The sequence below is a fragment of the Drosophila ananassae genome, chromosome 3L (genome assembly GCF_017639315.1).
Source record: "Drosophila ananassae strain 14024-0371.13 chromosome 3L, ASM1763931v2, whole genome shotgun sequence".
Taxonomy (NCBI): domain Eukaryota; kingdom Metazoa; phylum Arthropoda; class Insecta; order Diptera; family Drosophilidae; genus Drosophila; species Drosophila ananassae.
In genome coordinates, this window is record NC_057929.1 from 10351930 (window position 1) to 10367631 (window position 15702).

The window sequence follows — 15702 nt, forward strand, 5'->3', positions numbered from 1 at the left end:
CAGCAACAGGTTGTCACCGGTTTCCCAGCAGCCACATCCTCATTATTAGCTTCAACATTGCCATCATCATCATCGTCACACGCAATCGATTGGGCCTTTGTTGTTGTTTTGGTTTTGACTTGTATCTTCTTCTGTTTTTTATTTGGGGTCTGAATGTCTGGGTTGTGGATGCTGCTGCTGCGGCTGCTGCTGGCCAAACTCTTTTTGGCCAAAATATTTTGATTACCTTTTGGATGCCCGAGTTCAGTTCAAGTTCGCGCCTCGAACGGTTCAGTTTGTCACGGCTCCGCTCCGTTGCCGGCTCCTTTCCGCCACGAATTGTTAAAAGGATATCAACCATACAACTGGCAGGATAGCAGCTAGTGTGTTTGTGAAGTTATTTTGTGCTCGAAAAACAAATTCCACATACCTATTTCAAAAGTTCACAAAAGTGGTGACCTAACCGAAAAACTAATTAAATTTCGGTCCAGTTAAATCGTTTCTTCGGAGATTAATAAGGTAAAAATGTGACTGCATCGAATACAAAAAGAGATAATCATCTGAGAGAATTCAAACAATAAATAATCACATATATAACCATTAAAAGTTGAGCTTGACAAATACCCAACGCCCACAAATTCGCTAAAGTTCTGAAAAATACAGTAAGCAAAAATGTGAGCCAAAACATATTAAGATCTTAGATAAATCTTCTTAAATCTTGGATCTCAGTAAATTAAAGAAAAAAGATTATAAAAAGCGTCAGAAGATTCTAAAATCATGGATATCACCATAATTTTTATGTGTGGCAAACTATTTTGTGTTTTTTAAAAATACATTTTTGTTTTCATAGCTTCTCACATGTCTTAATCACACCGAAGGTTTAGCTTAGAAAATTCAATAAAAAAGTCCTTTAATCATAAAATGATATAAAAGTATATAAAAATTAAAATTGTTTAAAAAATTTGAAATAGTTTTTGAACTTGTATTTTTGGAATCACAGTAATTTATATATATTTTCAATCATCCGCTTAAGTCTGAGTTTAGATAACAACCTTAAAAATATTCCTTTTCAAAATGCTCCTTAAATTTATAGTAGATATGAAAGTAGGTAGTATGGTAGGTAGTACTAAAATACTTACATTTGAAAAGGTTTTTAACTTTAAACATTAAAAAACATTATAACATTAACATTTAAGCCCCTAAATTTCATATTCTAAAATAAAATATCAACTCACCGAATCAAGAGTAAATTAAGCATAGAGCTGCAACTTAGTAACTTTAAAGGCACAGGATCAGGATAAAATTTGTAATTTTCACCTAAAACTTCGAGCCTAAAAACTTCCAAAATAAAAAAACTTGAAACTGTTTAGTATCTGTAATCCGTAAATGATATGTTTACATAGCTTTAACGATCTAAAGCTCTTAAATCGAAATAACTATACGGATATAGAATCAGCTATTCACGGATCTCCCCCAATCGATGAGACAGCCAGAAGTGGCTCACTCATCTCGTGTTACGCACTCGCTTTACGTCATCTGACCATAACCGACCAAATTCCAGAGATGCGGGCTCTTCAAGTCAAATCGGTCTAAAAAAGTTGATGAGCAATCGTGAGAAGCGCTGGAAAAAAAATGAGACTGACATGTCGAGAAGATCCTTCTAAATATATTCGCACATACGTATGTCTATAAATTTGAACCCATCCCTGTGCCAGTCATCAATTTTCGGCGGGATGACACTCGAGAGTCAAGGCTTGTCGGCGCCATGGAGTCAAAGTTAGATTTTCGCTATAATTAAATATATCCAACCGGGGGTAACCCGTTCTCGTGATATCTGTTGAAGATTTATGGTTCACTTCGGCCCGGCTCGAAACGTGCTGCCAATTAATTTGCACCAAACTCAGCCTGAGATCATAAAAAATAATGATCGAGGCATGAATTACAGCAAATACTGAAGATCTTTTGGATAATCCACCATCATCTCATTGAAAATGGTTTGATGGTTTCTATCCATTCTCTTTTATTGTATTTTCAATGCAAAGTCTGTTATCTGAAATTTTCCTTCCCTATTCTTGGCTTCTTGTTTTCGGGGGGCCTCTCATCTTAATCATCATTTGTCTGGCATTTTAATGTTTTGATGGATCATTGAAAACAATGAGAAGTAAAACATTTTCTACTCGTATCGCACACCGAATGCTTCCTTGTTGTCTGTTGTTTTTCGGCTTTCGGTTTTTGGTTTTCAGATTTTTGATTTTTGATTTTTGGTCTTCTGTGGTGCTTTGCTTTTGATACTGACCCTGAAAGTGTCGAATTGTAAATGGTTTTTTTGTAACGAGACTGCGGGGCATTCCAATCCGAAGATAAGTACCACCTTTGAAGAAGTCATTTTCCTATTTTCCATTCTTCGTCTGCAATCGCGGCATTTGCATATTGTGATTGTGTGTGAATGGATGGATGGATGGATGGCAGACAGTGGAGAAGAGCTCCCAAGAGCTTCTGGCCAAAGAGGAATCATTAAAATTCAATTATATGTCGCTTAGATAGTCATTATATAGAACTGTTCAGCTTACAGTTTGTTGACTTGCAGGAAGGTTATTGACTGCCAGGGAATGTCAACTATTGCGATGCAATTATTTTGGCCATAATTATGATTTTACAATTGTTACATCACCAGCCACTTGGACTTATATAAACGATAGATTTATCATTTTAAAATGGAAGACAATTAAGGGGTCCCATCACAACACAAAGGTCCCAGAAATAACTATTAGCAGGCACAGTTCATCATTTTCGTTTTCATTTGCTTTAAATGCCTTTGAGGTGCACTAACCAAATCAAATCTCTGGCGAACAATTGCCACTGAAAAGTTTCATTGAGCGGTCGGTGGAGTGCTATTTTTTCTGCCAACCATTCGACTTCCTTACACAACAATCAATGCGAACAATTAAAGGTAATAATTCAGGGTGAAGACAAGTGAAGATGGCTCGCATTGTGAAGAGTTTGGCAAGTTCGTTGCCTAAGTCTTTCGTTTTGATTTGCATGAAATATGAAATTTATCAGCGCTACCCGCTTCCCGCTGTATCTGTATCTGTATCTTCGCTGTCAGCACATATCATTCCATAAAACATAATAGCGGCAAATGACCTCAGCGGCCCATCGAGAATTGATGGCTCAAGTGTTTAACTGGAAGCGCTACGAATACTTGATTTCTGTTTGTGCTTAGTATTGATTTGTTTTGGCTAATTCGGAATTAGCCACATTCTAATAAGGCCCGATTGTGATTAATAATCGTTGCCCATCAATTAAACGCCAGCCAGATGATTAATGATACGCATTCGGCATAGAGAGTGAAATTATGAACTCTTCATCCGAAATCGAATCAAGATCTGATCATAAATATTTAAGCGATTCGAAGTGGCACCACATCTAGATCAAGCGGAAATCTTGGCGGGCATTTCAGGGTCCAACAGTGCCTCCTTTTATTGACAGCATGGAATGCATAAGATAAGCCCAATCGAATTTTAACTGCCTTTTGATGGACACACTTTGCCGTAAATGGCCCCTCAGCTCCTACGCTTGAGTGTTCGCACAGTCCCGCAAAATAGTCAGTGTCCCAACCGTAAACGGCATTTGTTTGGGTCACATAAATCAGTTGGGCAGTTGAATATCCGCTCGATTTGGTTACGTGAGAGTTTTGGACACGCCTCGATACTACAAGATACGCTATGCTCCATCCATATGCTAATTAGTTGCCCCTTACGTGTTTCCGTTGTTAGCCGCATTTGTATGCAAATGGGCCAAAACGCACATTTTAATCAATGAGCTTGGCCCGGCTATGGCCCGATTCATGGTTTATCAATCAGCCTAATGAATAAAGTGTCGCAAAACGCCGCTTACAAAATGTCACAATTAATCCAATTCGCATCTTTCTGCTTTTTATTTTTGCTTTTTCCAGCATGTGGCCACCCAGCTTCTGTCTGTGGTTGGCTTTCGCCCTCAGTGTGGGCGTGGTCAGTGGCCAAAGCAGCAACCACGGAAACTTCGAGGATGCCGACAAATCCAACGAGTATACGGATCAGCAGTTCGACCTACGGCACACGATTCCTGGAGAGCCCGGCTTGGACTATCCCATTTTGAGTGCTCCTCCCAAGACCAGCTTTGTCTGCCGCGGTCGTCATGAAGGTGGGTTGTCCATCACCTTAAATGAGATTAGATAATCAACCTTTATATTCCCAGGATACTACGCCGATGTGGAGAGTCGTTGCCAGGCGTTCCGCATCTGTGCCCATACCGCCCGATCGCCTCAGGGCTTCGGCTTCCTGTGCCCCAATGGAACACTTTTCAGTCAGAAGCACTTTGTCTGCGACTGGTATCGCAACGTCAACTGCGACGAGTCTGAGAGATTCTATGACATGAACGAGGAGAAAACCGTCGGCAGCACCCACGAGATGATGGAGCGAGTGCGTCACATGATGGAGTATCCCATGAAGACGATCACAAAGGCCTTGCAGCAGGTCCAAACTCAATCCCAGAATCCCCATCGCAGTCACAGGAAAGATCTAAGTGGAGATGGCGGTACTCTCAGTGAGCCAGCGGCTGCTAAACCGGTTGTGTCCCAAGAATCTGCTCAAGAAGTTGGACGCGGAGAGGCCCTCAAGAGTGAGCCACTGATTCCGGCAAAGTCTGCCGGTGACGATGAGGGTATCTATGTAAACAGCTTGGGAGAACTGTCATCCGATCCTGGCATTCAGTTTGATCACACCAATGCCCATATCATAGCGGAATATCCCCGGGAATATCACTACCAAAAACAGAAGAACTTTGCTGAACGCGTAAATGCCGGCCTGGAAGAATTTCCGGATGCCATATCCGCGTCTGGAGAGAACTTGGCTCCGGATTACATGAAGCACATTCGGAACACGAAGGATGAAGCGGTTCAAATTGATCTGGTCTCGAATATAAACAATTTGCTGGACGAAGTATCCACGGATGTGGATCCCTCTGTTTCCGGTTATCAATCGATGGCTCCACCGAAAGTCAAGCAGCCCTTCCGGTTCCTGAGTCGCGGCTTTGCGATGCAGTCGGAGAAGGGATCGCCCAATGGCTACGGCTATAAGAAGCCCAAACTGACGGCCAGTACGGTGAGATTTACGGTAAGTTGGAGACTCGAACTAGCTTTAGTAGTTATAAAAAATATCTTAATCCTTTTCCACTATTAGTAACTCTATCTTAGAGCTATCCTAACTATCTCTCTCTTTATCTATCTTTCTATCTCTGTCCACTATCGCTATCAACTTTTGCTTACATTTGCAACTCGAAACCACAAAACACACATCACACTTAAAATTAAAAACACAGCCCAACGAGATACCCACCGAAGATCACAAATCCATTGACCACCAAAAACACATTTTGACAAAAACCACAAGCCCTACCACTGAAATCATTGAGCCATTGCTGATTGCTCCAACTCTGCCACCAGTTGAGGGAGATGAAGTAACCATCGCGGAGACCACAGAAGCTCCATTTACATCCACAACCGTGCCCGAACCACTTACACTGCTGGCACCACCGGAATTGGTGGTTTCTGGGGAAGTGCCTGCAATTGAATCCATTGGCCAGACCGCTGCTTTAACGGCTAGCTTGCCCATTAGCGAGGATATTGTTACGGCGGAGCCAGTACCAGACCCAAGTCACGAATCCGTTGAGAAAACTGATGTCCATAACGAGGCGGCTAAGCTGTTGCTGGCAGGTGTCCAACTCACCTCACACGATGCGGAGCAGGCCTTCCTGACCAATCAATTGGTGGAGAGCAGTATTCCCAGTAGTGTTCCGAGCACTACCACTTCTACCACTACGACCACCACCCCCAGCACTGCCGCGTCACCCACCATGCTAACCTCCACGGAGACGGTAACAGAGGTCAGCAGCTTCCAGGAACGCATCAAGGGATATCGTCGCAATCGTCCTGCAGCCATGCTGAAGAGGGCCAACATTCGTCCTCTTCCGGTGGTGCGTGCTCCTAGTACAACGACCACCACCCAGCGAAGCACCGCCCCCACTAAGAGTTACCTGGAACGTTTGGCTGCCAGTAGATTGCGCTTAAACCGCTTGTCCCAGGCCACAAAGAGCACCACGAAGACAACCACGACATCACCCTTCGCCATCACCACCCCCGGGACTACAACCACTGTATCCTCCCTTTCCCAAGTGCGCGGTGGGGCAGAACCAGGCCCCAACAAAAAACTAAGCGTTAGAGACATCGACCGGGAGACAAAGGTGGTGCCTGCTCCTGCAGGAAAGCCCAGCTGGGAGAGTGTTCACAACAATCTGCAACGTTTCCAAGTGCAGCGCGGAAATCGCGTCTATACGCCAGCTACTCGAAGCACCGCCAGCTTAGTTAGCACCACTCCCAGCCCAACCACGCCCAGAAGCTACAATGTGGCACCTTCGGCCAGACCCACGGCCTCCGTGAATCGCGGCAAGAATCGCTATTCCAACTTCAAAACTCAAGCGCCAGTCCAGCGAACACGCGGCACCACCACGCCGAGAAGCATCATCACTAGCACCTTCAGTCCCAGCACTTCCTCCTCGCTGGCCTCCTTGAACCAACACATCTCCGCCCTGGCCTCGAACTACAATAATGCTTTCACCTACAACCAGACACCACAGATCAGCAAACCCATCCAACAGTCACACGTTTTTGGCACACACATCACTGGGGGATTAGTTGCACCCGTCCAGCCCCAGACCCACACTCAATCTCAGACCACATCCAACATTTCGCCCTCCTCCGCTTTCCTTTCCTTCGATAAGTTAACCCGCGCCATTGTTGACGAATCCGTTTTGCAGAATTTCAAGAGCGCCCAGTCGCAACAGCAGCCACACCGCCAGCAGCAACATGCCACACGTCAGGTGGTTAAGCAGCAGCAACCGGCAGTCAGCAGCAACACTTACGTCAAGCCGGCAACAGCGCCAGGTAAGAAATATTTTCCTTTTCTAAAGGGCATCTTCTAAATCCTTCTTTCCAAAAGCTATATCAAGTCTGACTGTGCCCCCACGCCCTCAACAACACCAACAGCAGCAACTGTCGCTGCCTACGCCTCCTGGAATTGTGATTGCTCGCGCTGAGGGTCAGCGAATTGCTCCGAACTCAGTGGGCAATATTGTCTCCAACTTGGCCACCCAGGCACCTATTAGGAGCGCACAGCAAGGCAACTCCTATGTTTCCCTCAACGATTTCCTAAACAACAAGTTTGGACAACAAAGTTCCTCGGCTTCCAGCAATATTGCTCCTGCTGCCACCTTGCAACAGCAGCAACGTGTGCCACAACAGCAGCAGCAACAGCGTGTACCGCAACAGCAGCAATATCAGCAAGCCATACAGCACCAGCAGCGTGTCGTTCAGAAGCAGTCCGTTCAGCAGCAACCTCAACTGAGTTATATATCGCAGCAGTATCAGCAACCACAGCAGCAGCAGCAGACCATCTATCAGCAATATCAGCAGCCACAAAAGGTGCAACAGCAGCAGTACCAGCAACAGCAACGCCCCACCATTCACTCCATCCAGCAGCCCTATTTGACGCCCAATATCTTCGTGCCCTACCAGCAACAGCAGCAGCAATTGCCCCAGTTCCCGCCTCTGGCTCCTCCCGTATCGGTATCCACCGGCAACATTGCCCAGGGACCGGTGATAGTTGGCCGCCATGTGGACCACCTCAATGTGCAGCTGCCCACTCTGGGTAATGGTCTGATTCCTGGACTGCAGCTGGCTCAGAAGCGTAGCGATGTGTCCGCCAGTCAACTGCAACTGGTGGATACCAACAAAGCCGGATCGAGCAAAAGCAGGGAGCGCGCCTTCTACGCCGGAAGGACATCGTACGATGTGCCCCAGAGTAGCGTGGGTCGGCTGCCCAATGATGTGACGCAACAGCTGCGCCGGAGACTGCGTCGCTATTGAACGAGATAATGATAATTAAGTACTTTGTAGCTAAATTAATGAACTATTTATGTCTAAGCTAAGTCAATGTACCATAGCAATCACTTGTTTTGACCGAAACAGAAGCCCATGTTCTATTCTAATGTACATATGCGCGTGTGTGTATACTCTTTTCATATTTATTGCAAAATAAAACGAACGAAAAATATACGAATCATTTAATCAGTTGCTTGTGAGATTAAGTTTTTATTGTTTATACGAATTTAGGGTTTAAAATTATCAGCAATACGTACAGATCTTACCAAATACGAATACAATACAAGGTTTAATTTAGCTGGCTTTAACTTTTACATTACCACTCTATTATCATTGTTATTTTTTGTCGCATATGTGTTTTTGTTTATCAGTTATATTATTTATATTGTTGTACAATATTCCATTTTAAATTGGGCATCGAATGTTATCGCTTACTTGGTGTCAAACATTTTCTATTTATAAGTAACTCTACTGCAACGTTCCTCATCTCATCGCATCGGATTGGAATCTTCCTGATGTCTACGATCAGCTATCTGGATTACTCGGTAGTTATCGTAGGTATGGCATGGAGTATTCGTCGTTTATACACACAGTTTGAATTTGAACTAAATCGATACAATTGGCATTTGTGATGCAGGGTATAACGTCGTGGGCTTTGTTTTTGTTTGATGGGAGTCTTCAAGCTTACGTGTAGTTAGAACTAAAAGGTACTAATGAATAGTGCGTAGTACTAGCCGAAAAAATAATTTAGGGTTTTAGGAGTAACTTAAATATAAACAACTAAGGATGCTGTGATTATCGCCTGTGCGGTGCGTCAAAGCCTAAAAATGTACAGCGAATTTATACAAAAAACACTTCACGGATTACGAAATGCCCTCCTGGCGGCAACGGCAGTCGGTAGTAACTTATGTACAAAAGCTTAAGTAAAAGCTGCAGCGAACTGCGGGTGGTGTTGGGAGTTGGTTGGATTGGATTGTTGGATTTGGATTTGGATTCGGGGTTGTGCCTTCAACGCTCAACGCTCGGCGACCAGGCGGCATTTCTGGACGCGCACTCGTACTCAGGGAAGCGAATGAACATTGAATGCGGGCGGTGGTGCTGGAGCAGGAGCGGGTGTAACTACCGATACGACTGGAATGAGGGGCTCCAATTTCACGGATTCGGCAACACCCGACTCTCCGCTGTGTAACTGACAGTGGACCTTGCGGTCCTCTTCACTTAAACTCCAGTTGGCTGATCGGGCGCAGGGAACATGGGCGGGTGCCTTGCAGCACCGCTGGAAACAACAGATATTGGCCCCCGACTGCTGGCAGAGCACACACTGATACCGTGTGCTGTCCCACACAGCCGCATCCAGTCCGTTGACATGGGCGCCAATTAAGTGGATGTCATTGCTCCAAACGGCACAGTCCTCGTGCAGCCACACCTCGTAGCCGTGCTCCGAGGTCTTGCCCATGCCGCGAAACGTCTCCACGAACTTGGTCTCGTGACTGCAGTCCAGCGGGTCCATCGATGAGCATTGCGATTGCGATTCATTAGGATCGTCGCTATAAGACACTTGACTGTCATGCGTCTGTTTTCGTTTTCGTTTATGCTGGAAAAGTATCAGTGATTTAAGATTAAAATTCATCCCAGCCAGAGTATCTATCATCTTACCATGCTGATCTTGGGAGCCTGCATAATGGTGGCCAGAGTGGCGGGCACAACGGGTAGATTTCGTTCCTGCACCTTCACCATATCCTCACGCCGTCGCTTACTGACAAATAAACCATCGATGTCCTGGACACCCGGTGCCTGCAGAGCTGCCCGGTACTCTTCGCAGTCACTGGTCACCAAATACGGCCCAAAGAGATCCCCCAGGCCCAGCTTGTGGGGGCCGCGCTTGCAAAACACACATATCCAGGTGGAGTCCGTGGTGTCCGCGTCGTAGCGATTGCTCAGCGTTGAACTGTGCATGCCCCGAAGGTTCTTCCGCTCGTGCGGCGCCTTCTTGGCCTTCGTTTGCTTCTCATTCACATCCTCGGCGTTGTGCGTATTTTTAATGGTCACACTTCCGTCAGCCTTGATGAGTATGAATGGGGACTTGCCCTTGAGGTCCGGGGCGGAAGTCACTCCATTTGTGGGCGCAGAGGTACTATCCTCATCCGTGGTGTTGTTGTGCATTTTTCGTCCGGCCTTCTTGCCATTCTGCTTGGCATTCTTTGCATTTCCGGAGCCTTTTCCCGATGCTCCTCCCTTTTTACCTTTTCCGGCATTCTTTTTCTTGGCTGCAGGGGCAGCCTTTCCCTTGGGAGCCAACCTAGCTGCCAGTGCAGCCGCTGCTGCGGCCGAGGTACTGGGCTTGTCGTCGTCAATCTCCTCGTCATCCACCGGCTCTGGATCTGCCGCCTTTTTCTTTCGTGCCGTCGCTTTCTTAGCGGGTGGGTCGTCTATCATAAACCGTAGCAGGGAGGCATCCATTCCCATGGAGAGGCGGCGTTGAGGTAGCCTGCGAACTGGTGGTGCTTTGGGGGCAGCAGATTCTTTGGCTCTCTCCTCATCCACTGCTGCTAAGGGAGTTGAGGTGGAGCGGGCTTCTGGCGTTGGACTGTGCACAGGACTGGGCATCGTGGACTTCATCGCCGCCTTGGTCGCCATGGGACGTATTTCAGGCGTTGGGGTAACTACTGGCGCCGCTTCCACCTTTTCCGCTGGCGCCTCTTCTGGTTTAGCGCTGTCCAGAGCCAGCTGTGCGCTCAAATCGTGATTCCCATTTTCTCCCGTCTCCGCGGTAGACTTCTCTGGCGTGCAGGTGCGATCTGGTTCCTCCTCGATGCCGGCGAACATCTGCTCCAGCTTATCCTCCACTTCGCCAAAGGGGCAGGGTTCAGCTTCGGTCTTCTTCGGAGATTCCGTCACCGGTGTTGTTGCAGCAGGTGGGGCAGGAGGTGCAGCTGGAGGGGATGACTTGTTCGTCGCCGACTCCTCTTCCTCGTCGCACTCGTGTACACTCACCGCCGGCCTAGCATCTATGTTGCCCTGCTCCACGAGGGCGGGCGATGCAGGGGTATCGGTGATGGCCTTGTTGCTCACCTCCACCTTTTGATCCCTACGAATATCACTGCTCGCCCGACTGCTATGGGTGTTGGCGCTGGAGCTGCTCGAGCTACTACTGCTGCTATTGCTCTGCGGACTGGGTGGTGGCATGCTCGGCGGCGTCAACTTCTTCATTGGCTCATCCTCCTGGGTCTGTCGCTGCTGCTCGGTGAGGTTCCGCTGCAGCAGGGCCTGCCGCTGCTTCTTGGTCTTGGGGTTCTCATTGTCATTATACGGCGTTGAGCTGTTGCTATTGCTGTTCTCCGCCGGTGCCGGCGATCCGTTGCTTCCGTTCTCCTGCGGCGCCTTCTCATTCTGCAAGCTAAACGGCTGGAACTCAGTGCCTCCGTTTTTGGGACTACAGCTGTTGCCATGAATGAGCTGTTGCTGTTGCTGCTTGTTCGTAGTTGCTCCTTCGGGGGCATTTTCGTTTGGCGTAACCCGCATCACCATGCTGGATTTTCGTTTGCGACGCTTCCGACTATTGCTGCTGTTGCTATTGGACTCCAGCGACTCTTCGTTGGAAGTCGTCAGGTAGGGAGATTCAGGTGCCTCCGGAGCAGGCTTCTCCGAATCTGCGTTCCGGTAGGAGAGATCCGTAATAACCGGCTGCTCCTCAGCTTCCGAATCCGGCTTGCTCTTCACTGCCAGGTCGAGATTCGTCAGTTGCGCATTGCGGGAATGATGTGTCTGCTGTTGCTGCGGTGTTGTGGCTCCCAGCTGCTGCTGGTGGACCACATCCTGCGGTTGCCCTTGAAACTGGGCATTGGTCAAGTGGGGTGGCAGAGACGGCGGTTGCTGGTTGAGATAGTGCAAGTGTTGAGGATGCGACTGCGGCTGTGATTGTGACTGTGACTGATCCGGCTGCAGGTGCTGGTAGCCTCCTGGAACCGGACCTCCTCCCGCACTATTCAGTGGATGATGCAAATGCAGCTGATTGTAGTCCATGGTGGGTGATTGCATCTGATGTGGTGCAGACCCCAGCGGTGACTGAGGAGTGGGTGGTGTCTGCGGGCCATTGAATTTGGCTGCCAAGTTGTACGGCGGCTGTGGCTGCTGCTGTTGTTGGTGGAAGTTGCGTAATGGCGAGGCTATCCAGGGAAAAGACTCACATTAGATACAAGATTTGTGTTGAAATATATATAAACTCACGTTTCTTATTGGCATGTTGCTGTTGCACGTTGTGCGCAGGTAGCTTGGTTGGTCCTGCTCCCGGGTAGCCGCAGTCTTTGTCCTTCGGCATGTTCTTCCCCGCCAGTTCGTGGTCAAAACTGCGTTTCAGCTGCGCCAGCTTAAAGTTCTCGTCGCGAGTTGGCATGTAGTGCGGGCTGGGTATGTTGTTGTTGCTGCTGCTGCTGTTGTTGCTCCCGCCATGATTGCTGTTGCCGGAGGATACGGATGCGGGTGGCGGAGGCGGCAGAAGCGATTCACAGTCAGCACCATTTGTGATTCCAGGAGCAGGAACCACTGGATTTTGGCCGCTGGACTGCAGTAAGCTGGCATGGGCAGCAGCCATGGCGGCCAAGTGCCCTTGTTGCTGTTGCTGCTGCTGCGCGGCATTGGTCGTGAGATTTTGACTGCTTTTTGGGGATCAGAGAGAGGAGAGGATCATTAAAAATTCGTCATTGAAGAAAAATAAGTAGAATCTCTCACATTGATGTGTAGTTAGGGGCATGGATGAGCGATTGCGGCTGTGGTTGCTGCGCCTGGTGTTGCGGGTGCTGCTGTTGTGGCTGCGACTGCTGTTGCTGCTTGGCCAACGGCTGGGCCGCATTGCGGGCGGATTGCAGCGACAGGTCCATGGAGTCGAATGGTAATGTTCCAGTGTATGGCGGCGCCAGCAATGGATTCATCTGATGATGGTGATCCAGCTAAGGTACAAAACAAACACTTATTAGCAACATGATGGCAATTGTTGCACCAAAAGATTACAACAGGCGGCAACAACACAAAGCAACTTAGGTCAACGCATAACAACAATAACTAAACGAGGCTAAAGGAGGCTCTACTAAAGGCGGGAGAATCGAGCATGCTTTTCGGGTTGATCTAATATCTGGTTCTTTGCGATCCATAGCGGCTTTACGTTTTTGTGATTGGCCGACATAAAATTGTAAATGGCATCGGGTGGCGGCGGTGGATGCGGATGCGGATGAGGATGTGGCGGCTGGGCGGGGGCTGAGTTGCCCCCGGTCATGTGCCAGGCCAGCGGAGAGCGCACCATGCCGGGCCGTTCATTCGACATGTGCGCCAACTGCGGCTGCCGCGGTATATACGATGGAATCTGTAAACACAGAAGGAACCATTATGTATTGCCTGGAGATATCATTTTTTCCGGTTTCAGACTCACTTGCAGGGGATTCCATGATGGGTTCTGCGCCGCCTGGCTTAGATGGCCCGGATGCGGGTGATTGTTGTTAGCCATCACAGGACTAATTGGCAGCCAGGATCATAGGGTGTCTAGCAATCCGTGGGAATGTGATAGTTAACTGGTAAAGGGACAGCTGGGAGAGAGAGTGGCAGGGGAAGAAGGGAAAGAACCTCGTCTAATTTTGCACCCGCCAGACGGAAGGTCCTGCCACATGGACAGAGGATAGTTGAACAGAATCGAGGAGCTGCTAACTCCCAAGATGCGGCTCCAATTGGCCCATAAACAGACCGTACCGTATCGCACCGCACGCACTTTTTTCACACCAACACCACCACCCACGGAAGGATTTCTTCTTCGTTTTCGGCGAGCAGGCAGGCAGGCGAGCGGAGCGAGAGGCGAGGAAGGGAGCCGCTTCGTTTTCTGCGAGCGAACGAGGAGCCGCTTCGCTCTCGTGGTCCTTGCGCGATAACCTCCCTTGCACGCTACGCCACAAGCACGCGGTCTTTTGAACTGGCCAACGTCCTTTTGCCCACGTTTACGCCGCTCAGCTCCATTGCCAGTTGTTTGTGGCTTTCGCCAAAGCGTTATTGGCTTCTTTGCGTTTAGTTTGTTAGTTTGGCCAAGGCGTAAAAGCTGTATGGTACCTCGATTTTCAGCGGTAGCGCATTGCGAATTCGTTGCGACGGCGTGCGAATTTTTCTTGTTTTGGGTCGAAAATCCCAGACCGAGAGAAACGCGTTACGGGGCGGCGTTCCGGCAGCTAACACATGGCGGCCAATAATTATCGTCCTATAGATGCTGGTTTTACAAATGCCGCTAACTCGTTGTCGTATTTTACTTTTATTTTGGCTTTTCAATTGTTTAAAACAAAATGTAATTTATGTGTGTTGGCAGGGTGGCCGATGCCAGTTATGGGCAGAATACCAAAAGATAAAATACCGCAACAGCAAAGGATTTAAAATACTGTATACACCAGAATTATTTATTTTGTAACTAACCTGAATTTGACTGATAAAATAAATATTTTATTTTTGAAAATGTTTTTACTTCTTTGGTTTAATATTATTTAATGTATTCAAGCAATTAATTTAATAAATTTTAAAAATTTCCCTCTTTTAGTACAACTGCCTCTATGGGAAATTAATTTGGCGGCTAAAATGCGGTCATACCTAAAAATGCATAAACCGCAAAAATTGCAATTTGTTTCGCAAAATGGGCCCTATTAAGCGTGGAGCGCTTATTGTTTTTGAAGGATGCGATCGCAGTGGAAAGAGCACACAAAGCCGTCGGCTGGGTAAGCAATTTAAACCGCGAGAAGTAAGTCACATTCATTTAAGCCATCAATCCTTTCCAGCTGAACTCCTCAAATCGAGAGGCATACCTACAGAGTCCCTAAACTTTCCGGATCGGAGTACAGACATTGGTCAGGTCATTAACAGTTATCTGACCAACAGCAAGGACCTGCAGGATGAGGTGATCCACCTCCTATTCTCCGTCAACCGCTGGGAGCTCATGGGAAAGTTGAGACAGAAACTTCTTGCCGGCACGACCCTTATTGTGGATCGTTACTCCTATTCTGGAGTGGCCTATAGCGTGGCCAAGGGAATGGATTTTGATTGGTGTTATGCACCGGAAAGAGGTCTTATTAAACCGGACGCAGTTTTCTACCTTCGAGCTGTACCTGACAGACTCGCAGAGCGCAGTGAATTCGGCGAGGAGCGGTGAGCTATTGGGGGCAGGATAACCTTCAAAGTGTACTGAGTCAAAGAGTAAACTAAATACCTATTATCTTTTCCATACCAATGCACAGCTACGAGAAAGTTGAATTTCAAAGCCGCGTTTCAGCAGTTTACGATCGTATTTTCTCGAATGAGTCAACCTATTGGCACCAGTTGGATGCAAGTGTAACAGCGGATGAATTGCACTTCCTGATAGCTGAAATTGCGGAGAAACTCCTCCCGAAAGTGACTACCCAGCCCCTGGACAAGTTGTCATAGCCAAGCGCTGAACACGGTCATTTATTAGCCTGGATTTACGTTGATTTATGCAATACACGTACGCTTGTAATAAATGTTTTAAATGCCCATTGTTTTGCTGGCTGCGCTTAATTTTTAATTTACGATAAGGATAAAAAGCAATAAATAAAGCCATCGGCAGCGAAGGTCGTTAGGTGTTGAACGAAATGCGAAATGTACATCAACTAGATTAAGGAATGCAAAGGGGTTATACAAATGAAATGTACACATTCGTGTGTGTAGGTGGGATTAATTGAAAGCCCCCAACGTAAATGCAATTTTATTTCCAT

General features: G+C 47.5%; 3 protein-coding genes across 6 annotated transcripts; 2 read left to right on the top strand and 1 right to left on the bottom strand.

The window, feature by feature from the left end:
• Positions 1 to 162: 162 nt before the first annotated feature.
• On the top strand, positions 163 to 8126 carry LOC6496047. Of its 2 annotated transcripts, none has more exons than XM_001960077.3 (5): positions 163 to 498; positions 3935 to 4161; positions 4216 to 5132; positions 5338 to 6958; positions 7014 to 8126. In XM_001960077.3, the coding sequence occupies exons 2-5, from the start codon at positions 3936 to 3938 to the stop codon at positions 7937 to 7939; spliced, it is 3690 nt and encodes a 1229-aa protein (XP_001960113.1). In that variant the 5' UTR covers positions 163 to 498; position 3935; the 3' UTR covers positions 7940 to 8126. The 2 variants fall into 2 exon arrangements, with proteins under 2 accessions (XP_001960113.1, XP_014763618.1); XM_014908132.3 differs by having other exon boundaries at positions 172 to 498; positions 6832 to 6958.
• Positions 8127 to 14324, bottom strand: LOC6494553 (uncharacterized protein CG5098). Of its 3 annotated transcripts, none has more exons than XM_001960078.4 (6): positions 13377 to 14324; positions 13113 to 13310; positions 12683 to 12900; positions 12182 to 12606; positions 9611 to 12120; positions 8127 to 9548 (listed from the first exon to the last, which is right to left on the bottom strand). In XM_001960078.4, the coding sequence occupies exons 1-6, from the start codon at positions 13449 to 13451 to the stop codon at positions 9015 to 9017; spliced, it is 3960 nt and encodes a 1319-aa protein (XP_001960114.3). In that variant the 5' UTR covers positions 13452 to 14324; the 3' UTR covers positions 8127 to 9014. The 3 variants fall into 3 exon arrangements, with proteins under 3 accessions (XP_001960114.3, XP_032306223.1, XP_032306224.1); XM_032450332.2 differs by having other exon boundaries at positions 12182 to 12609; XM_032450333.2 differs by lacking the exon at positions 13113 to 13310 and having other exon boundaries at positions 12182 to 12609; positions 14042 to 14324.
• A 117-nt stretch (positions 14325 to 14441) lies between these two features.
• Positions 14442 to 15580, top strand: LOC6496048 (thymidylate kinase). The gene is made up of 3 exons (XM_001960079.4): positions 14442 to 14691; positions 14752 to 15118; positions 15208 to 15580. Exons 1-3 carry the CDS (start codon positions 14610 to 14612, stop codon positions 15392 to 15394), a joined length of 636 nt encoding a protein of 211 aa, XP_001960115.1. The 5' UTR covers positions 14442 to 14609; the 3' UTR covers positions 15395 to 15580.
• Positions 15581 to 15702: the final 122 nt, after the last annotated feature.